This window comes from Lathamus discolor, chromosome 3, assembly GCF_037157495.1.
Source record: "Lathamus discolor isolate bLatDis1 chromosome 3, bLatDis1.hap1, whole genome shotgun sequence".
NCBI lineage: Eukaryota > Metazoa > Chordata > Aves > Psittaciformes > Psittacidae > Lathamus > Lathamus discolor.
The window spans coordinates 53,818,745-53,841,187 of record NC_088886.1 but is presented as its reverse complement, the minus strand read 5'-3'; the positions used below and the strand labels follow the sequence as shown (position 1 = coordinate 53,841,187).

The following is a 22,443-nucleotide window of genomic DNA, read 5'->3' as shown; positions in this document are numbered from 1 at the left end:
AGTAGAGAAGACTTCAGGTCCTGGATCCTCCCCCCAGGCTCCATGAGTTTGAACTGTGGTGAGTAATGATACAGTAGCACAGAGCTGAAAATGCGTATTTGTGTACTGGACACTTACGGTGTTAACGATGCTTTGGAGGGAGATGCTGTATCTGACTTGTATTCCTCTGCCTGTGGCCAAAGCTGGCAGACTGTTTCTAATGAGCATTACACGTACTTAAATACTCACCTTCTTAGATGACTTCCATTGCACCTTGGGTCTTTACGGAGCAGATCCCGTTGGCGTGCTTTCTGTCCCAGCCTCCTGCGCTGAGCCCGAGCTGTGCTGCGGTGCGAGCTCGCCGCCCCTGCCTGTTTACCCAAGGGTGTGCTGCGTGTCTGTAACTGCAGGCTCGGAGCCGCAGCCCCGTCCAGGGGCAGCAGGGGCGGCGCTGAGCTGTGCCACGGGTGGTGCTGGCCCCGCTCCGCTCTGCCTCCCCCGCCCGCGGCTGCGGCTCCTCCCGGTGCTAACCGCTGTCTCCAGACCGTCCCTCCGAGCGCCGCGGAACCCCCGGTACCGCGAGAGCCGCGCCCGCCGCGCCGCGGGGCGGGGCCGGCGCTGAGGAGAGAGGCGGCCGCCGCGGGCACGCCGGCGGAAGGGGCCGGCAGCAGGAGCAGGCCCTCCCCGGCGGCAGCGGCCTGGAGCGGCCCGGCTGGCGCGCCGTGCGGAGCAGGCGCGGTTGTGGCGGTGAGCGGGCGGGGAGGAGCGGGCGCGGGGCCGGTGGCCGCGCAGGCCGCGGCGGTGGTGAGCGGGAGAGACGAGGCGGAAGCGAAGGAGAGGCAGGAGCGCAGGGGTCCCGGTTTAAGCTGTGCCAGCGCTTACGGCCCTTCGCGGCGGCCCCGCGGGGAGGGCGGGCTGGGGCCTGCGGGAGCAGCGGCGAGCGGGCAGGGCAGGAATGGTCTCGTGTCCGCTGCGAGGCCTGGCGGGGAACGTGCAGTGACGGCGGAGCTGCAGCGTTGTCGGGAAGGCCGGAGGAGCGCTGCGCCTGCCGGTAGCTGCCGCAGCGGTATTGATGCAGTCGTGCAGGCCAGCTCCATCGCTGCGTGTTCCTGTTTCCTGCGGGGAAGAGCAACGTGTAAGTGACGGTTAGCATGCTCGACGGAGGACTTGTTTGAACAACACTGGGGAATGCTGTTTTCCTAAGGTCGTTTCAGGTGTTTGTACAGCACATAACACCCTGATTCTCCTGTTCTGTTTAGTGATACAGGATGCTGTTTGCCTTGGTGCTGTGTGCGGTAGTGCTAACAGGGAGCAGTAAAGTTCAAGACGATGAATGGATTGACCCCACGGATATGCTCAACTACGATGCAGCATCGGGAAAAATGAGACCTTACAAGGTAGACAAAGAAAGGGCGCATGAGTACGTATGTGTCTGCCAAACAGTCCTTCAGCCGCACGCTGTTGGAAGATTGGCCTGAAATCATGGCAGTAGAAATTGGTAAAATTATGGCCTTTTCGGAGTCTTACAATGTTACGTCTGAATCCTCATGCAGAAAAGTGTTGTGTTCCCATTGTTTAAATTGGAAGCTTGAAAACTAGTTATCTCTGTTATTGTGGATCATGAGCTCTTCTGAGGAGTTGCTGTGGCACTGATGAAGCCAGAGGGCTGGGTCTTCTGTCTTCACACTTGGCAACTGATTTATGGAGCAGGTTGTGGCTGCACAAGTTATTTCTTGCACAAAGTACCTGGTTAAGCAGCTGTTGTTGCTTCTCAAGTAGAATGTTAAATATCTGGACAATTAAGTTCCTAGCTGATGAAATTGGGGGAGTCAAGGTTAATGGTTATATTTCGCTTCAGTTATCCAGTTTGCCAGCAATATGGGAATAAACCTGATTTATTTTATGAGACTGCTATGGTCAGTGGTGGTTTGTGATGCTGGGCATCAGAGCTTTCAGAAGGAATGTCAAAACAGAGACCGAGTGCTATATTGTTAATAATTCATGAATGTTGAGGAGATGATGAAGTGTGAAAAGCTAGTTTTAACAAGGAGAACTGTCTTGGTTGTCTTGTGTGAGAGAGATGTGTGAAACGCATGTTGTTTATCCAGTATCTGTGTGCACACGTGGCACTGTGACCTGCGGTTGGTTCTACAGACACCCTTGACTGTTGTCACTTTTCAGCTTTCAAATTAGGTTTTGTGGTTTTGAATAATGCCATTTTGATGCTTCAGGTGTAATTTTCTGAAGCTTAAAAAACAAACCTGTGTTACTTCTACCCGCAGAGCTCCCCCTCTGGCTCACCCTGCCCTAAGTCCACCTGATGGTCATTTGCATCCCCAAACCTAAGCAAGCTTTGGCATCTTTAAACATGGCTCCCAACTACTTCAGCTTTGAAGAAGCAGCATTGGGAGTTTTACTGTTATCTCCCACAAAAATAGAACTGTGTTTTGAAAATGACTGCTTTGGGTGAATGCATCTTGTCAGGATTCTTTTCTGCTCTGCAGTGCAAGATTGCAGGTAGTCAGGGTGTGTGGCCACCGCAGCCCTCGGAACCGTGTTTTGTATCAGCATGAGTTCACTGGTCTGTGTGATGGTGTGCTTCCTTTTGGAGCCCTTCCTCACCGAGTATACCTGGCTGTGTAGAAGCAGCTCTGCTAAAGCTAAGTCTGAGCAATTAACAGAAGAAAAGGGATGTTTCATGGTGAAGGAACATGAAAGGGAACATTCGACCCAGAGTGGGGTTTGTGTTTACTTGCTGCCTGGCTGCGTGGCCAGCTGGACCGGGGCTGTGTCTGCTGCCCCTTTGCTTGCTGAGTCAGTTGTAGCCAGTGGGATTATCTTATCTGATGCTCCGTGTGGCTCACCCGCAGTCGCAGGAGGGGAAAGGGCAGGTGGGGGAGGACAGGCCAAGACCTCATTTCTTGCAGGCAGCGTGTATTTAGATAAAGCAGTTTTCCTTCAGGAGCCTAATGTTAACAGTACAGGCAGCTGGAGTATTGCTGGGAGAGTATCAGCAGCAAAGGCCAATGCTGTTTTTAGCTTCTTTGCTCTTGTTAAAGTGATCTGACCATAGAAGCACAACATGGGATGTTGTTCGAGTGATGTGATACTCAAAATATATGTGTTTTTCTGATGTAATTTAAGGCAAACTACCACAACTCTGAGGATGAGACTGGCAGTGCAGTCAGTACTGAAATATCGAGTTGCTCCAGGGCGGTAGATTCTTTGCAACAGAAGGTTAGTATGGAACTTCTGAAAGTTTTTGAGCCTTTTATACTTTGTGATTTCTGATGCTGCTTCTCTGGGTAGTATAAAACAGGTGAATTGCTGGTGTGATTTGTAAGGTAACATGCGTTATGTAAGGGAACTCTCTTCAATCAGAGGAGAGGTTTGAACTCAATTCCAAATTGTTGCTCTGCCTACTGAGGTCTATTACCAAAATGATGCATAGTGTAACAGAGGTTGATAGGAGCTATGTGCCTCTGTCCCCTGGTGTTGATGTCACACCATGCTGCCAAAAGTGAAGAAACCTGGCTTTTTGTTTCCAATTTGTTCAGTTCTGTCGTGTTGTAGGGGGTGGGCTGTGAGCACAGAGATACGTTTGTGGCTGATGCTTTGTGCAGCACTGCAGCTCTCAGAGGCCACTGTAAGACCCCCAGCACTGCTTTGTTCTCTGACATCAGGGGGATGCCCTGATCCTTGAGTAGCTACCAGGACTCTCACTTCCCTCACCCATTTGGAGACCCAATGGGATATGTAATTTTAATGTTGTTTTAGTTAGTATTTTTTAATTTTTTTTCTTTTTTTTTTTTCTGATGTAAACTTAAAGAAATCCAGGTTTATTTTAATTTTTCCCCCTAGTCTCAGTGAGGTTGGCGTTCAAACCCCATTGTTAGCAGAGCTTGTATCTCTAGTACTGGCCAGACCCATGGGAAGTGGTATTTCAATAACTGCATGCATTCTTTATCTGGTGTACTAATCACAGGATTATTGCTAAACTAATGTGCCTCACTTAATCCTGAATTACATGTGTTGGTTGGTGTTTCTTTTTCTCCTATGAACAAGGTGGTCTGAGCAAGAAGCGAGTAAAAGTGTCTTCCCATTGCAGGTTGCAGACTGTGAGAAGAGGATTGCCAAATCCCGTGAAAGCAGAAGCTTTTACATTTTTAAGCGGTACTTAAATAAGATTTTAAATGAAGCTGGAAAACTTGGCCTGGTGAGTACTGGAACTGGCATTAGAAGATTAACTAGGGTTTGTATTGCTGCTTTATGTGTTTCTCACAGTTACCAATGCATTATTCTGGCATACTTTAAACGAGAATGAAGGGAACTGAATTGCAGAGGAAGAGAAGATACAAGTATGTGCATCCATGTTGCTGGGCGTTAGGGGTGTTTGCTCAGGAGACACAGTTGGTTTGATACAAAAAGCATCCAGAGGAAGACTATGGGAGTTCAGTCTTGATCTCAGTATCTGTTGCTGTGATGCAGCTCTGGTCATAACCTGTTCAGTTCACATTAATGGTTGTTAAACTGGGAAGAGCCAGATCTTGTTTGTTTGTAGACCCTTTAGGTGACCTTGGTTTCAGACTCTACCTCATTAAGCATCTTGGAATAGCAGCTTACTAGAGTTGGCATAGAAGAATCATGTTACTACCTTCTTGTATTGTCTTTGATTATATAGTCTGTCTTTATTATATAGTTGTTATATTATTGTCTGTCTTAAAATAAAAGACAATATAATGAAGACAGACAATAATAAGGAAATAATATAATAAAGACAGACTATATAATTGAAGACAATATAATAGTTTCTTTTGCCCAGAGAAGCCGTGGCTGCCCCATCCCTGGTGCTGTTGAAGGCCAGGAGCTTCCTTGGAGCAACCTTGTCTTAGTGTGAGGCATTCCTGCTTATGGCAGGGGTTTGGACCTGGGTGAACTTAAGGTCCTTTCCAACCCAAACCATTCTGTACTTTCTTTTTTCTTTTTCTGGTTGTTTTTTTCTTTTATTTTTGTTTTTCTGTTTTATTTTTTTTTCCTTCTATTCAGAGGTGCAGGAATATATTTTTGGCAATAGCAAAATTAGTATTTAACAAAGAGCATGCTATTTAGCAGTGAAAAACTTTGTTATTTCAGTATTTTATAGCTTCTGTGTGTGTTGCCCAGCCATGATGGGGGCACACATAGCACATTCTTAGTTACTACTTGTTCATGAGCAGTAGTCCTAAAATTGTAATAACAGGTGAGAACTAACTGAATTTTTTAGGGTTTTGGTGTCGAGTCGAAAGGACACAAAGCAGCAGAATTTGTGCTCTATGCACTTTAGAACAGTGAACAATTAAGTTCTGGAAACTGTGTTCCCTTTTCCATGTCTTCATCCTGCAGTCAACTTCAAAAAGGTGCTGGTGCAGAGTGAAGGGCACCTAAGCAGGTTTTTGCCTAGGGATGCAGGCTTTAATCTGTACTTCTAGTTATAAATAATCAGCTTTTAAACATGTTTTGCTTTGCTTTCAATTCAGCCTGAGGAAAACGTGGACCATGTCCATTATGACGCTGAGATCATCCTCACAAAACAGACGTATTTGGAGATCCTCCGGTTTCTGCAGGAGGAAACGTGGCAGTCGGGTGCTGTAGATGATGCACTTAGTGACATTTTGATCAATTTTAAGCACCATGATTATAAAGCTTGGCACTGGAGATTTGAAGACACTTTTGGAATAGAGCTATATAATATGTTTCTGGTAAGAGAAAAAAGAGGTTTTTGTTGTTTTGTGAGGTTTTAAATTACTGGTTTCTGTGTGCAAGTCTGGTCAATGAATATTGACAACTGCAGCGGTTCTTCCCATCGTACTTGGAGTGAATCGCTCATGGTTGCCGAAGGTAGATGTGAGGAATGCACCTCTTGTATGCCTTTTGTATCCCTGTTGCAAGACTCATTAGATTCTGGGAGTCTGTGGTGTTCGAGTAGACTCCACTGCTTTCTTAGCACTTAAACTGCAACTTGTGCATTATAAATTTCCCTGATTCGTCTCCTGTTCAAATAGATGCTGAAGTTGTTGGCCTCTGCAGGAGTGGGAATATATTTATATTGAGAGAAGTACGTATTTGAGGTCATACAGGTCAGAGGGTTTTGTGAATTTGTGGGAAAAAATTATATAGTCTTGGAGAGGAGGAGAGCATGGCTGTGTGTGATTCTGTGTTCTCTAACATGGATTTAGAGTGCTGGGCTGAGGATCCTCAGTAAGCTTAAGCTCTCTGAATAAATCTTTACAGTGCAGAATGTGCTAACGCTTGATGCCCATGTAATCTTGACAGTAGCCTCTATAGTTCTGAGGAAGGTCCATGGAAGCCAAACGAAGAAAGCAAGCTGTGAGTAGCATAACTTTGCTGTTGGGGCTCCTCAGATGGAAGGGGACTGAAGGGCTCCACTGAAGTCCTGCTGCTGTTAACCAGTTTGCCCTTAACGAGACTGCAGGAGCTGGTAGCAGTGGTTCTGTGGTTCATACCAGGCACATACTACTCAATACTGAGTTACGCCAATGCTAGAGTGTTTAAGTATGGTAGGTAACGTGATAAATACTGTAAGGAAGAAATAACTAAATACCACAAGAAAGAAATGAGCAACTGCACCGTCAGGCTGTGGTAGGAATGACTGCCAGTAACACCATGGAACTCTTCTGCCTTGTACTGCTGCTGGTCTGCTGTGAAAGCATGGAAAAACTGTGTCAGTTATTCCATGAAATGATGCTAGTAAAGCCAAAGCTGGAAGATCCCTCCTGTGTAGTGGCAGTAAGCTTGGAAACTTCCAAACCCACATCAGAAGATTTTCTTCGTCTTTTATTTTTCAGATACTGTTGTGCTTAGTGTGTATTGTGACTGTAATAGCTACAGAGCTCTGGACACGTATTCACTGGTTTGTTCAGCTGAAACGAGTACTATTAATAAGTTTTCTCATCAGTTTTGCATGGAATTGGCTTTATTTGTATAAGGTAAGTTGTTCGAAATCTCAAGGGCTTTTAGGCTTAAAATGTTACAGTTATGAGGGAGTTAAGGTTATTTAGTTCCTTTAGTTAGTTTATATAAAGCAGTATAAATTGACAGCAAAATAGAGAGAGGGATGAACTTCTTGCATATTTTCAGGTATATTGGGCTTAAACAAGAAATGCTGCTGGCTTTCATCATGCCACAGGGGGGCAGTGAACTTGTACAGTGGTGCTACTGTGACTCTGTGGGCAGGAGAGACGGAACTGGTCTAACACAGCTTGGTAGAAAAGTCTTACAGAAGTAGGTTGTGGGGTTGTGAATCTTACTAAAGACCCCCTGGCTGAAACTGTATTTAACATGTGACAGGCCAGAGATAAATGTTTCATTACTGATGATCAGGTGGCTTACTGTTCGGTGTTTTTGATGGGGTGGAATTTGTGCTATGAGGTTGTAGTCCAGCCACAATATCTTGGTCCTCACATTCTGCCATCAGGATGTAGCTGCAGCCTGTCAGGCCCAAGGAGCAGAGGGTGCCCGAGGGTGGGATGGCTCTTGAACACAGGTGGAATGAGTTGGAGAAGAATGTCAGAGGTTTTGAACAGATGATTTGACTTATTTTTTTCTATTTGATTATCAGTTGCAAACTGTAAGGCAGAAAGTAATAAATAGAAGTATTTGTTAACAGGAATTACTTTAAAAACAAGAACAGGATGTCCTGATCTTTTAATTAGTAACTGCAGGGAGCAGTTTCTGCTTTTAATCCAAAAACATTTGAAGGAATCAAGATGTTCTCAAATGTGCCAGGTTGGACAGAGCCTTGGGTGATGTGGTTTAGGTGAGGCGTCCCTGCCCATGGCAGGGGGGTTGGAACTAGATGGTCTTAAGGCCCTTTCCAACCCAAACCATTGTATATTGTATGATTACTTCTGCCCTGAACGCGTATCTTTGAATACTGGAGTTTGCTCTTTTGGTAATTCAGCCTCCATTTGGAGGGTAACTTAGAAGTAGCCATCCCATTAGTTCATACCCATTTCTAAGAAGTACTTAGTTTTTAACTCTGTTAAATTGTTGAAGTAGCAGGCTTTTCTTCACACAGATTGACCTGGGTGATTACCACAAAGGTCACTAGCTCAGGCGCAGTGCTGCACCCCGCACCATTGCGTGTTGTGCTTCACAAGCAATTCCTGCTCTCCCACAGCGGGCCTTTGCAAAACACCAAGCAGAAATCGCGAAAATGGGGCAGTTTGATAACGTCTGTGCTGAGAAGCTCAACTGGAAGGAAAGTCTGATTGGTAAATACTTGCTTCAGTGTTTTGTAATTGTATTTAAGATTGCGAAATATTCAGTAACAGTATCCAAGAATACTCATGATTTCTTCCTGAGTAGGACATTGAATTTTCTTCAGTGATACGTGATCTAAACTGACAGAGGATGGGTTTAGTATTAGATATAAGGAAGAAATTCTTCCTTGCGAGGGCGGTGAGGCACTGGCACAGGTTGCCCAGGAAGGTATTGGCTGCTCCATTCCTGGAAATTTTCAAGGCCATGTTGGATGGGGCTTTGAGCAGCCTAGTCTAGTCTGAGTCCTTGCCCATGACAGGGGGTTGGAACTAGGTGATCTTTAAGGCCCTTTCCAACCCAAACCAGTCTATTATTATGTGGCTTTTCCATTTTTCCATTCCACAAGACTTTCTTTTCTAGGCCTTTGGAGGAGTCCTGATCACAAAACTATGCTAGGAGCATGTCATGGTGTTACTTCTTTTCCTTATAACTTACACCGTGAGTATTCCCAAGCTCCCCTCACCCAGGACCACCCAGTGCCATTTAGGGCAGAACTGAAGAAAAAGATTTTGATTCTTCATCTGCCAGGCATGTACAATGGACCTGAACAATAAGATCTGTAACAATGTACTCTGGTGTTAGTTAAAGAGAAAGCTGAGTATTTTGTTAGCTATTATTTGTTACCAGTGCTATAGCAGGTAAATTAGTGATGGGAGCTCTTAATGAGTGCTTCTTATGGTCTTCCCTTTATAACTTATTGCCAATGATCATTCTGTTTATGTCAAATTTCAGTGGCTTACACTCAGACTGCACTGAAATCAAACTACAGAAACACTGATGTCATGAATTACTGGTTTTTACCTTAAAAGTTCCCTTAAGGAGTAAGACTTTATGCTTGTAACTAAAATAGTCCCTTGAAATCTTGCAAGCATAATACACATTTTGATCTATGTGCAGCTTGGCACTTCTGTTGCAGTGGCTGTGGACAAGATGTGCTCAATAATAGTTCCCAAAGACAAGACTTATGTTTCTTCTGAGGCTTCTGGGACTAATTTCATCTAATGAAGAAAACTTGCTTGACTAAGACATGGGAGAGCCTGAGTCTCTTCTCTTTCTTTCCAGCCTTTCCTCTCCTTCCCACATCCCCATGACTGGATAAACTGCACTGCAGTGCTAATCAGAGACTTATAAAAATAAACCTAAGCTTTGAACCATATCTGGAGGAGGGATTTCCTTTCATCTGTAATTGAAATGCTACCTTCTGTATTATGGCTCTGTCATAAAAAAATAGTTTTTAAAGTAGTAAAACCAAGTCTCTGCTTTGACTACAGAGTGGCTCAGAAGTACATGGACATTTCAGGACGATCCTTGTCAGAAGTACTATGAAACTCTACTCGTCAATCCCGTATTGCTGGTTCCACCCACCAAGGTATGGTATATGCCCAGCCCATAGGGACTGTTCACCTTCCTGTTTGTCATCAGTGTCAACGACAGCTATTTTGTCTGTGTTTTTGTAGGCACTGGCAATTACTTTCACCAACTTTGTAACAGAGCCTTTGAAGCATGTAGGACAAGGTATTGGTGAATTCATCAAAGCAGTGATGAAGGAGATCCCTTTTTTCCTGCAGATTCCAGTGCTAATTATTATGGCTCTGGCTGTTCTGGTTGGTATACATTTATCAATATTTTAAAGCTCAGTTTTATTTTTTATATATTAAGTATAATTTTATATTATTTCTTACTTGTACTACTAACAGACTTCATAGCACAGATAGATAAAATCATTTCTACAAGGGAACTGCTTCTTGGCAAAATCCTTCTAGTACAGTTGGTTTAGCAATTAGAATAGGTAAGTCTGCACTTAACCACATCGCTCCTCCACTCCCCAGTTGGGATAAAATAGCATTAAACATCTTAAAATCTTAGACTCTATTACAGTTTATTGCAGCTTAGTTCCTATTTCTTCTTTGTGTCATTATACAATGATGTGTGTAATTGGTGCTTTGTACATAAAAGCCTTCAGCATCTTTAGCGTAACACTGTGGATGAGCTCAGTGTGAGTGTGCTCAGACTGCAGCAAGCTTGTCTCTACTGCAGCTTATTGGACTTGAAATTTCCTGTGAAAACTGAATGCTGCAAATATTTGATGTTTTATTCCTCTTCTTCCCTCCCCCAGGTTTTCTGCTATGGTGCAGGATCATCAGTATCTGTAATAAGATACTTAACATCTTCTCAGAAGAGAATTCTTCTTCCCCCGGACCATCAACAGGACAAGATAGACTTTGGGCAATACGATGGGAGCAAAGGAGATGGCTGTTATTCACAGAAGCCTCTTTATGTTTCTAGAGGACCTTATGACAGGGAAGAAGCTTCTCTGAGACCAGGAAATGGCAGAAGTCCTGATGTTGTGCATACAGGCAATAAGCAAGATACACAAGTAGAAGAGTCTCAAAACCCAGAACCTCGTGTATGTTAGGCCTGGTGTTCTTTGACCTGGGATGTAATTTAATGGATTTCAATGTCATCTGATAGAACATGTTTAAACAACAAGCTTAACCCAAATCATGCCTGTACACTTATAGAACTGTTTGGTAGAGGTGTATTGGGCATGTTTTGTTCTGGAAAAACACCCTGCAATGGCTGACTGTGGCAGGAAACTACTGAATTAAGATTACTTATAAAGAAGTTACTTCTGTTTGAGTGATCAGTACTTAAGTCATCCTGGGCAATCATGATTCCCCACAGAAGAAAGGTGGTGGAAAAAAGGCACATACAGAATAGTATTCTGTACATGACAGAAAATTAAAGCCAGCCTTGTGCTCTAAATGGTGCTTACTTACTGGTACTGTTCCCCATGAAATAACAAGACCAGACATGTTTTGGGGGAGTTCTGCCCCTTGAGCCAAGCTGCACCTGAAACAATAGATGCTGTTGCTTTAGATTACTTGGTTAATAGCTTCTTATTAATTTTTACAGAATAGATTGCGCACTGAGTCTGAAGTCTGTAGACTAGAAACTACCACAGCTGAAAACCACACTGAAGAACCTGCATCTGAGCAGCAGGAAGGGGAGCCAGACAAAGCACAGCAAGAGGTGGGAGAAAACTGTTACCCTAGTAAAAACCTCAAACAAAGGAATTCTGCAATGGAACCGTGTGAAGAGAAGACAAAGAGCAGCTCATGTGACTCACAGGAGGGAGACTGAGGAAGCCCAAGCTCTGCTGTAAGTTTTCTCTAATCCCTGGTTGTCACAAACTTCTGTTTGTTCTTCTGGAATTCTCAAAAGTAGAAAAGCACATCAGTATACTGATGGGACCTTCTCTCTGGTCAGAGTATTAGTATGCGCAGCTCTAAGGTGAGGGGTTAAAAACAAAGACTGAGTATAGGTCCTGCTTCTGTAATTTGGAATATGTACGTTAAATAAGATAATACAACTTTAAATGGCCAAGAAAACAGGTGTGTGGAGTGTTTGCTGATTGTTTGAAATTAAACTTGTGCTTGTAAGTTTTGAGGAAAACTAGATAGTGGTGGGAAAGCACCGATATTCTGGTCTAGCAACTGTAAGTCTCATCAGGTTACTGTCACATGATCTGAAGGAAGCTGCTGATATTCATGTGACTTGTGTAAGACAAGTCCCAGCTCAAATGTCTCATTTGGTTTATATTCTTTAAAATGAGTCAGCTCAGTTTTAGGACAACTTAATGATTATCTTCTAGCTGCAGAGAAGTGATATTGTAGCAGATGTTTATTAGAAGATAAGTACCAAAGATTAGCATAATAAGCTAATGGTAACACCTGTTTTTAAGAATAATATCCTGGCAATTCTGCTTAAAAGCAGGAGGATGGGTGTTAGTTTCAGTAGGATTCCATTTTAGTGCTACAAAAGCTGCAAGAGCATGTTTGTAAAACTTCCAGTAATTGTGACATAATTTGCATTATCTGGAGTCTGTTTAACTGTTCTTAGGATGACATTTTAGTCTGAAGCTAAAAGTAACAACAGATATTTGTTCAAGTGTATAACAGTTCTATAATATTTATAATATAATATTTATAAATACCTGAAGTGAACAGTTGGTCATTGTTGGTGTTAAAATCTCACTGATTTGTAACTGAAAATCCCTATACTTGAACTACCCCAGCAAGCAAATCTCTATTGAGAGTAGAAGTAGCTGAGGTGAAGTAAAAAGCAGCATACATGGATTTCCTCTTTGTAGTATTTTAAAGTCAATTACTTAATACATAGCACTTCCCACCCCTGTGATTCCCTGGCACTTCTTGGCCTGCTGGTGGTGGTGGGCCTGTACCACACAAAGGATAGAACAGCACGGGCAGCTCTTGCTTCAGTATGTCTTAAAAAATCCTTCTGATTGTAAAACTGACCTTTGTAATACAGGAAACAACCACATATAATCAAAGAACCAGCATGTTTTGAAAAGATTGCTTTTGTATTAATCAAAACTAGAATTTGATTTAATATTTTTTATTTAATAAAAATGAGTGTTTCTTCTAAACTCTGTTTCTGCAAAGACAGATTTAAGTACTGAAGCTATTTCTCAATTATTTTTTATCTTTTAAAAAAGTACAAAAGAAAACAGGACTTTTTTCCAGGGAGGTAAAAATAAAAAAAAAAAAAATAATAATCAAGTTCTCTTTAGAAAGTATAGACAAATTTAGGTCTTACACCGGATTGAGACAGTGGTAGAATCCAAACCTCAGCAATGACAGTACCCTGACAGGAAAAATCTGTATAATGTTCATAGACTAGAGACAGTTAAGAGGGACATAGTAATCAGTGTCTTGGACACAGCTAAAAGCAGCAGCAGCAGCAATGACTGGTCTCAAATGTGATACTGCTGCTTTTCATACAAAAAAATATTAGAAAGGGGGCAAAACTACTAACTGCGTCTTCTGTAAGAAGGCATGACGTTTTTCCAGCAAACAAAACGATACCTAAGATACTATTGTACAGTACATGCTTGTTTGTTTCTTCAGCTAGAACTTTGTTCCTTTATAGTTGAGGGCAAATGGACTCTTTGTTCATCCATTCTCTTAGCTTGTGACCGTAAAATCAGGCTGAAAAAATCCTCATCTGGTACAGTTGGTCCTTTTGCAGATGAGGGAGGAGCACATCTTTGATCGTCCAGTCTGGAACCCTACAGGCAGACCAAGCAAGAAAGCTATGTGTTACAGGACTATATAAATTAAGTGAAAATATAAGTGAAAAAATACTAAAAGCTTTTGGTTTCAAATTAAGGCTATTAGATTTATTTTGTAAGTTTAGTTTCCAGGTTAAACTTCTCAAATTAAATTACTAAGTTAGGAGTGTAAGTATACTTAAGTGGTTCTTCCAAACCATTTGTCTCCATCTGTCTGAAAATAAATCACCCAGTTTAGTTCTCTATCATAGTGTAGAATGAGATTTAAGCATCCTTTGCCCTAAAGAATAATTTTCAGTGTTTGTTAGTATATAGTATTTCTGGTTTCCTGTAACAGAAAGTATGGTTGTCTTCCTTTCCTTATACAGGAAGTAAATAACAGCAACACAGTTGTCAGTTGCTATGAAGTATTATTTAAACTGAACATAACTGGAATGCTGATAACTATTACCACTAAACTTTGATACTGAATTCTTTGAGAATTCAGGATTCCTGGTGTATCAGGGCCCTCCCGACAAGCCAGATCTAAACACTTCCTCTTAAAATCTTTTTATATATTTAATAGCCTCACCTGTGCTCCTTTACTTTTTTAGCATTAGTTACTGTTAATGATTAACATGGTATCAACACTAAAATTACATTTACTGGACACTCAATTAGTAAATCAAAACAAGGGGGAGGAAAAGTAAAAACAACCAAAAAATCCCACCAAACAAACCCACAATAACAACAAGCAACATAAACAACTTAAAAAAATCCTAATTTTTAGTCATCTACTCTTCATCTGTGAAGTCAATTATTACCATAATATATGTGATAATAAAGATTCTTATGTGCAAAAACCAAACAGCAGGATGCGTAAATCAAAAACCTCAGAATCTAAATAATTATAAAAAAATCCTCACCTGACATTTTATCAGTATATCAAAGAAGTCATCATCTAGGTCCCTGTTGTTACGTGCCATGAGATGACCCAGGACTGAGTGACTGTTGCGCTGGTTAAGACGGAGTCCAGGTAGATTGCTAAAGCTGGCACGCTGGTCATCGAGCCGGCGGCTCTGAGAGCTAGCAAGTAGGTCTAGAAACTCATCTGTGTGGGGTGAAACTACAGATGTAGAAAAGGCTAGGGAGAAGGAAGAAAACAAGTTAGCCTAGAAGTAATTTCCTTTCCATAGTAAGTTTTGCATGCAAATGCTTTTTTAAAATAGTGTTTGGTAAGGAGTCAGATATGAATTTTACTTTAAAAAATTTACATTTTCTCATTGTTTTAGGTGGAGAAGAGGATGTTGCCACTGAAGCAGTTGAGAACCTGTTCTTCTCCTGGAAGTAGCATCTCTGATCATCCATCCTGTTGCTCTGGAATCGACTCAGCAGATCAAAGAACCCTTCATCTGCCATTGCCTCCCGACTGTTTTTCTGAAGAGAAAAGTAGTGTTAGAGGTATATTGAACTCAAGAGTACCTAAAACTGGGACAACTGCATCACAGTTTAAATCCAGTAATAGGTTTGATATTTGCGTATCTGAAATGAGTTAAATGAATTTTTTTAGTCATCCATTTCTACAGACACATTTATTGTAAGAGGAAACGCTAATTATATGGCAAGCATTTTTGGGAGGTAAAATACATTAGAAACATTTTGTTCTGTGAAACACAAAGAAACAGTACTCTGATCAGCACGGCTGGAGTTATACCGCCTCAAGCCATTAATCCACCTACAACCCTACACCAGCACTGAGCACTTTCCATTGGCTCCTCAGGTCTGTGGCCAAAAGCATTCCTCTGTCATATTAGCTCAAATGACTGTTCTTTTAAGTTTGACTTCTGTCAAGAGTGCAATAACCCTAAGAATATGTCAACTATATTCCCTGCTGTCTGAATCAGAGAAACTATTGTAAGTTTGGAGAAGCAGGGTCTAGGACATAGATGCTTAGAAATAAAATATACCTTCATGCTGAGCTGTAACTTCAGAAAAACCAGCAGGAAAGAAAGTGTTCTTATAGGAACGAAGGCTTAAAGCTGGCACCACCTATGAGACAGCTGGAGAGTGGCAGATTGGGCATCCTTTTACAAAGTCCGTATTTAAATTGAGTACCACTGAAATGGACAGCTGCCAGAATATAATTTCTGTAATTCTGACCAAACAAAGGTGAGTAAAGGCGATGGTCTTCACAGCTCACCAAACCTACCCTCTGTGAGTTTGGAAGTCGATGATCAATAGAATTACTGGCATCCTGCAAAACTTTTGAAGTGGTGCCGGTTTTGTACTTTTTGCCTTTTAGTCGATTTACAAAATGCAGTTTTGCTGAAGGTTTGGCAACCAGTGGTTTCTGCTTAGCAAGAATCTCACTGTTCCAGTTCTGAACCTAAGAAAACAAGAGTCAGGAAATGAAGCCTTCTGATTTTAATTACCTAGACTGTTACCTCGCAGCTGCTGGTGCTTCTCCTCCCTGAAATGAAGCAGTTTGACATTATTTAGTTTATCCAAGCACGATGACATGAATACTTAGGTTTTGGATTTTATTACTTGACTTGTGACTACTGAGCTTTCATTACCTGAAGCAGGTTAATATTGTTACTGGCGAGGCTTACAACTGAACAGGCGTGTGATACCCAATGGATTAAAATGTGGTCAAACAGTGTAGTTAACCAAACATGCTAAAGTTTTCCTTGCTGACTATGGTCCAGGAAATGTAGCTAATGGGAATGCTAAAATGCAGATACAGGTGGTATTTCCCATCTGGCATTCTTGGAATGGGGAAGGAAAAAAATTTACAAATCCATTGTATTACGAAGTGTTAGAGCAACACAAACCCTTACACAAACCCAGATATTCAACCGCCCTTCAGTGAGATCCTTGATATGCACAAAATTCCTAGTAAAGATTGAAAAGTAAGAGGGAGGAGAATGCCAGCACAAGAACAAAGAGGAATAACTATCTTGTTTCACTACAGAAAAAAACAGAGCTTTACTGATCTGACACATTTTCCCTAAATTCTAACATAAGCAGACTTATCCACAAAATTGACAGATTTATCTGCAGGTGACTCTTAGAATAACTACATAAAACCCCCATTCTTTTTCTTGATTCAACATCAGAAATTGTGAACAGTCACTAATCCTGCAGCAACACTGCCTAACCAAAAGCACTGCTTTATAAAGGCTTATTTATAATCTGCACATAGATTCCAGCACCAAGCAGATGGCATCCTGTACAAACATAATGCCACTGTCATGCACTGCTTTTTTTTTTTTCAAAGACTTTTATGGAATTATTTTTCAGAATCTACTCAAAGAGTATCTTGAAAAAGGCTCTTAAATGAGCTAAGCTGCAATACTAGGTTAATACTTCATTTCAAAAACCTGTGTGAAACATTTTTAATAGATTTAGGGCACAGACTGTCACAGGCTGTGTACTTTAAAAAAGCTCAGATAAATAGATACTAGCCAAAAAGTTAGAGGTCCTGGCCCAGGACTCACCCTGGGCTAAACACACAACCTTTTAAAATTACTACACAAAGAGGCTTGTAAGTATCTGTGCTGACTTCAGCTGTACATTGAGATTTAATTTCCTATTTGATAAACATGAGGGCAGGTTTTGCATTTCTTTGAAGAGATGGGAATTAAATCCCAGTATGGTGGGAAAAATAGCCATTTCAGTCTGGCACTGGAGTCATTTATGGAGAACTGCCAGCCTACCACTTGAAGGCAGACAGCATTTGAAGGAAGTCTCTTGAAGACTGACAAAAGGGTTTTAATCAGGAACTTCCAGCTCCTAGAGATTTCTCTTGAGCTTGGGGGAAAGTTAGTTTACTGATCTGTGACTGTTTCACCATTTCTGAAATAGCGCCCTTTCACAGAATGGACACTGAAACTCCTAATGGTTTGCAAGTTGCTTTAAATCCCAAAGTGAAAAACACAACAAGTATTTTAAGTGCCTATGACTGTACCCAAATAAAAAATTTTCAGAAGAGCTGAGCTAAAGCTTAAGGCATTTTATGCTGAATCACTTGCATGCTGCAATCTCAAGCCACCTTTAAAGAAGAGATGAAACAGTGTGCTTTGATGCACCACCACATAAGGACCTCATTCATTCTTTCCTGTGAAGGGAATAAAGCAAGCTTTCCACAAGCCATTCCAACCAACATATGCAAGATGCTGACTGTTGCCCACATTGCAAAAGCATTATTTGTTAGAATTGTTAGACCTGCTTTTACTTAACACCTAAAAAGAGCTAAACGAAAAAGGATATGGCAAATGAATTAGTGTTCTGCTGACTTATTTCAAAGTTGTTAAGTATAAAACTTATGATGATTGATAACCTCTGAAGTCACTGCAATCTCACCAGCAGATTAGAAACAAGGGAAGTGCCAACCTTTTCCGGAGTTAATTTCATAAGTTCCATGTTCTCCATACTGTGACGGCGTCCTACTCTTGGTCTGGTACCTTCGAGAAAGAATCAAGTTCATCTTTGCATCATTAAGATTTATAGTGTCACCTTCAAAGCTGGGGTTGTACTCATCTATGGTGCAAGATACAGCAATTCTGAGTTCCAAAACAATGCAGGTAAATACATCAGCAGGGAATAAATAACCACTAATAAAAGCAGCCTTCAGAACCACATTAATACAACCTACTTAAGTTGCTTTAATGGGACACAGGAGAAGGATCATGGGTTTCTGATCAGAATTCATTTCTGCTATAACCCCTGTAAAAGGGTTTTGCTGGAAAAGAAGGAACTGAAGGGGTCCAATAATGCACAGCTTTTTTTTGGGGGGGGGGAGGGGAGTAGGGGAAACACCCAAAATCTGCTCAACTATCTGTAGTTAGAACAGATTCTTTAAGTTCACTGTTAGCAAGTACTGCAGAAATAGGCATATATTTACCATTCAGACTGGTATCTACCGCATGGCTTTCTGCCATCATGGAGTTGTTTGTGCTGTAGCTTAATCCAAGAACCATTTGAAGATCTGAGAGATTAAGTCTTGCAGTGAGTTCTCCACTTTTATCTCCTACCTGAAAGCAAACAAAATAAGCAGTTCTATTATTGTAATAAAGTATACACATATGTAAATAGAAAGCTAACCTTCTCCCCTAGAGTTCTGAGAGAAAAAGGCTAAAAAAGTTTTCCTGGTTGAAAAACTGAGTCATCCTTTTAATGAAATACATGACAACTAAAAGGTACATAAAGCCTAGAACACCTCTGCTAGGCTGGTGTCTTGGATTCCATCATGACGCTGTCAAATGTGTCACCAGAACTAAGGAGCTATTTGCAGGGAGATAGGGCTGAAATAATTAGGAATCAGCTATCTCAGAAATCAGTCAAAATCCGTTTCATTATTCAAAGTCACATACATGGGTCAAGCTCCGAAAAATAACTGCGTGAGAGCAAAACTGCCAACTTTCAAGGAACATGAAACTCGTACCTCTCTTGAGATCTCCAGGTGCCTTTCTGCAAAATGCATAGCTTGGTCGTGATTTCCCAGCGCAGTGTAAGCATTCCCTAAACTCCAGCATGCTCTTCCTTCACCAATTCTGCAGAAAAAAATGAGAACTTTCAATTATACCTTTCCTCGCTGAACACTAGGGGTCAGGTTTCCATAATACTGCCAAAATAAGATTGCTGTGCCAAGAAAAATGAAGGCTATCATCTTCATACACCAACAAGTTTTTGTGTTTAAAGGAATGTGATCTGGGTATAACCATAAATATGAGCAAGTTTAATAACAATATTAATTTTTAAGCTCACAGGAAATCTAATTGTTTTGCAAGCGTAAAACATTTGACAACCTACTTTGCTTTCCTCAGATTGCATGCCTTATTATTCTTCACATACTGTTTATTGAGTTAGAATTACATTTAAATGTTGCAACAAATTTTACTTGCACCCAACATCACAAAAGAGGCCTTATAAATTATGATTATAAAATCAGCACTAGTTGCTACTGTATTACTCTCCTTTCCTCATCCCTACCCATATTTTTAATTTGTGGAAAAGCAGGAGGTATATTCTTGTGAAGGTATGCAAAATTATTACAATGAAGTCATGAAAAAGAGAGCTGCTTTTCTTCTCAATTTACAAAAGAAGATGCTGACAGAAGATGATGTGGAGTCAGTCATTCATCACTTCCATCTTTCATCTCAGACTCAATAACTGCAATACCTCCACAAGTAAATTTTTTTTTCCACATGAAAATTGGAGCCAAGCATAACAGGGAATACACATTACTTCAGCTGTTTTAAAAGAACAGTGACAGCAGAGGTAAGAGCTAACAGGATTTGGTATGTCACACACACATTAAACTATCTCTTGGGGCTTACTTGTCATTTAATTCCTGAGCAATCACGAGGTGTTTCAAATGATAATCAATTGCTTTTTCATAATCCTGAAGCAAAGTGTACGTGTTCCCAAGGCTGTAGCAGGCCTGTGCTTCCACAGCTCTGTCTTTAAGCTGTCGAGCCAGCTGGAGTGTCCTCCTGAAAGAAGGGGTTAGTCACCTCAAAAGTCACTGCAAGGAGAAGTTTACAGAAATACACTTGTGCAACTAAAAGTTATTTATACAAATTATGACACCAGGCTAGCAAATGGGCTGCTAATCATGTTCATTTTTACAAGATTTTGTCTTCCACTCCCCCTCCACAGCAACCTATTTCCATTTACTTTATTAGAACAGACTGATCCCTTAAACAGCATCTTCAAATTTTAATTTATTGCTGCATCCAAAATGTATAGCACTTTCCTGACAGTTATGCACTTGAAACAACTTGGCATATTGTTTATTCTCCATCAACATGAGCAAGACACACCTATAACTGCTGAGCCAGCCTGCCACAGCTGGGCAATAAGAATGTGAGTACTAAGAGGAATTGGCTCAGTACTGAAGCTTTTTCCCTTTTCAGAAAGAACAGGTAGGCTCTGAAATTCATGTAAGACTTAGCCTGTTTCTTCATCAAGCTTCTATTTTACCCAAGTTACAGTAGCCACTGCTTAGTGGTGCACAGATCTTGAGAAGTCTTGACTGAAAATACAGACTCGGTATGTAAAATCATGCTGATGTGCACCACCTATCAGCCTGACAGCTCCCCATCTCAGGTGTACTGAAGTTACATCATTTCAGAACTTGCTAAGAGCTAAGACATTAATGCTTTGATTCTAGAATAAAGGGAGTAAATGCCTATCAACAGAAAGGTAGGTAAGACTATCTACAATGCTGAAAATAATCTACTTAAAGTAACATAAAAAGTGAAAAACACAGAAAATATTAGTGCTGCCCCTCCCTTAAAAGAACCATAGGAATTAAACAACTACAAAAAAAACATGATCTTTTGCTAAAAACATATTCAGCTCTCCTCTAAGGATATGGTGGAGAGAAGGTTACTCTACAGTGAACTGAAGTACCAGACACAACAGAAGCAAACTGTACAAGAAGAGGTATAAAATTCTATTTCTCAGCAGTCAACTGACTTGTAGTATTCTGAAGCGGTTTCAAATTCACCCAGGAAGATGTAGGCGTTTCCAAGATTGCTGTATGCTCTTCTTTCCGCTGATCTATCGCCAAACTCCTTTGCAATTAGGAGACGCTTAAAAAAAAAACAACGGAGTAATTGTGTTATTTGCTCTATTTTGTATTTTCTTACACATTTGCATACAGAAATGCACACTCATAGTTTTTCTACCATGCCTCTATATTGTTCTTCAGGCCACAGTGATTGAAAAGAACAGCCAATCTTAAAGCTGTGCCATGAAGATATAATACTTGCATTGGAAAACTTGCAACAAGATCCAACACAAGACATGTCCTAAAACAGAATTTCTTACTAGCACATTGCTGTACCTGTTCATGGGCTAAAACCGCACTCCTGAAGTTGCCCAGAAGATAGTGTGTGTTTCCCAGGTTTCCAAAGGCACGTCCTTGTGCTGCTCTATCACCCAGCTCTGTTACTATTGACAGATTTTCCCTGTTTCAGGGGAAGGGAGAAGGGGGGAAGAATAGTGACTTTTAAACAGGGCTTTTTTAACCCTCACAGTAATTTAAATATTTTTTTTTTTAATCTTTCCATCTATATAAAGGAAAGGGTCTTTAATCTGGCCGGTATTCTACTTTGGCTTATTTTAATTGCCTTTATGCAACCATAAATATTCCACTGAGCAGGAAACATTTCCTGTGAGATCCTGAACTTATCTTTTCTCAAGATGGTTTGCTCACTTCTAATTGCAGAGCTACCATAGATACAAGTATACCAAGGTCCTATCACTGACTCAGTCTGGTTTGAAGAATACTGCTGGACTCTAACATTAAGGGAAGGACTTACTAGGTAGTAAGAGGTACACTAAAAGTAAGGGCATAAAAAAGCATGCCATAGTCAGTTCATGACTCCACAACTCTGCTAATACTCTAATGAAGTAGATTATCACATCCTCTCAATCCCCAACATTTAAATCTACTACTTACTCATAATAAGTTGCAGCTTTTTGTAAAGCATTTTTCACATCATCTGGAAGTTCCCCTGGATCATGAGTCCCAACACTGGCTACATTTTTCCCTTTAGAGTGATATACATTTCCCAGATTATACAGTGCTCTTGCTTCTCCAACCTAAACCAAAAGCAAAAGGCAGCATTACAGTTTTATGCTTCAGTCTTCCATCACAACAACTATTAGTACAACACAGAGATGGAAAAAGAAGTTGTCAAACATGCTGTGTCCATTCTGAACTTGTTCTTAACAACTCAGTCACATCACTTCCTTTTGAGATGCCATACACAAAATAATTATTGAGGTCAATTATAATTATAAATTAAGTAAATGAATTCAAACAAAACAAAAACAAAAACCACCAACCAAAACAAAAAAACACCACCACAAAATGGGGTAATATTTGTTATCCTGGATCTATAATCTTCCAGGTGCAAACAACTATCTTGCAAGTAACAGATTCTTTCTGTCTTGAAGAAATAATGCAGTATTTATTCAATATGCAGTATTTACTTCCCTCTGAAAGGCAGCACACATCACCAGTACAACAACAGGGTTCACTAGCATGTGTT

General features: G+C 40.9%; 2 protein-coding genes across 8 annotated transcripts in view; one reads left to right on the top strand and one right to left on the bottom strand.

Annotated features, from left to right (window-relative positions):
• Nucleotides 1-558: 558 nt before the first annotated feature.
• On the top strand, nucleotides 559-18,000 carry CLCC1 (chloride channel CLIC like 1). 3 transcript variants are annotated; one of them, XM_065675268.1, is made up of 13 exons: nucleotides 559-726; nucleotides 1,239-1,376; nucleotides 3,124-3,216; nucleotides 4,088-4,195; nucleotides 5,496-5,717; nucleotides 6,825-6,965; nucleotides 8,159-8,252; nucleotides 8,662-8,739; nucleotides 9,573-9,670; nucleotides 9,759-9,905; nucleotides 10,418-10,708; nucleotides 11,218-11,463; nucleotides 14,668-18,000. In XM_065675268.1, exons 2-12 carry the CDS (start codon nucleotides 1,248-1,250, stop codon nucleotides 11,443-11,445), a joined length of 1,629 nt encoding a protein of 542 aa, XP_065531340.1. In that variant the 5' UTR covers nucleotides 559-726; nucleotides 1,239-1,247; the 3' UTR covers nucleotides 11,446-11,463; nucleotides 14,668-18,000. The 3 variants fall into 3 exon arrangements, with proteins under 3 accessions (XP_065531340.1, XP_065531342.1, XP_065531341.1); XM_065675269.1 differs by lacking the exon at nucleotides 559-726 and adding an exon at nucleotides 758-1,114; XM_065675270.1 differs by lacking the exon at nucleotides 8,662-8,739 and having other exon boundaries at nucleotides 572-726.
• GPSM2 (G protein signaling modulator 2) overlaps nucleotides 12,705-22,443 on the bottom strand; it is a 30,626-nt gene continuing 20,887 nt past the window's right edge. For 4 of the 5 annotated variants that reach the window (XM_065675252.1, XM_065675249.1, XM_065675251.1 and 1 more), the window contains 11 exons: nucleotides 21,849-21,991; nucleotides 21,231-21,354; nucleotides 20,861-20,976; nucleotides 19,717-19,872; nucleotides 18,822-18,930; nucleotides 18,282-18,411; nucleotides 17,771-17,841; nucleotides 15,585-15,761; nucleotides 14,650-14,812; nucleotides 14,302-14,519; nucleotides 12,705-13,393 (listed from right to left, as the gene is read on the bottom strand). In XM_065675252.1, the coding sequence (XP_065531324.1) occupies nucleotides 13,229-13,393; nucleotides 14,302-14,519; nucleotides 14,650-14,812; nucleotides 15,585-15,761; nucleotides 17,771-17,841; nucleotides 18,282-18,411; nucleotides 18,822-18,930; nucleotides 19,717-19,872; nucleotides 20,861-20,976; nucleotides 21,231-21,354; nucleotides 21,849-21,991 (1,572 nt within the window). In that variant the 3' untranslated portion in view covers nucleotides 12,705-13,228. The remainder of the gene's footprint in view (nucleotides 13,394-14,301; nucleotides 14,520-14,649; nucleotides 14,813-15,584; nucleotides 15,762-17,770; nucleotides 17,842-18,281; nucleotides 18,412-18,821; nucleotides 18,931-19,716; nucleotides 19,873-20,860; nucleotides 20,977-21,230; nucleotides 21,355-21,848; nucleotides 21,992-22,443) is intronic. The other variant, XM_065675253.1, reaches the window with a different exon arrangement.

What these genes read in the sequence shown, in the direction of transcription:
- CLCC1 (XM_065675268.1), top strand. Translation starts at nt 1,248, where the DNA reads ATGCTGTTTGCCTTGGTGCTGTGTGCGGTAGTGCTAACAGGGAGCAGT. An exon ending in GAAAAATGAGACCTTACAAG is followed by an intron (nt 1,377 to 3,123) that starts GTAGACAAAGAA and finishes ATGTAATTTAAG; the next exon opens with GCAAACTACCACAACTCTGA. An exon ending in TAGATTCTTTGCAACAGAAG is followed by an intron (nt 3,217 to 4,087) that starts GTTAGTATGGAA and finishes TTCCCATTGCAG; the next exon opens with GTTGCAGACTGTGAGAAGAG.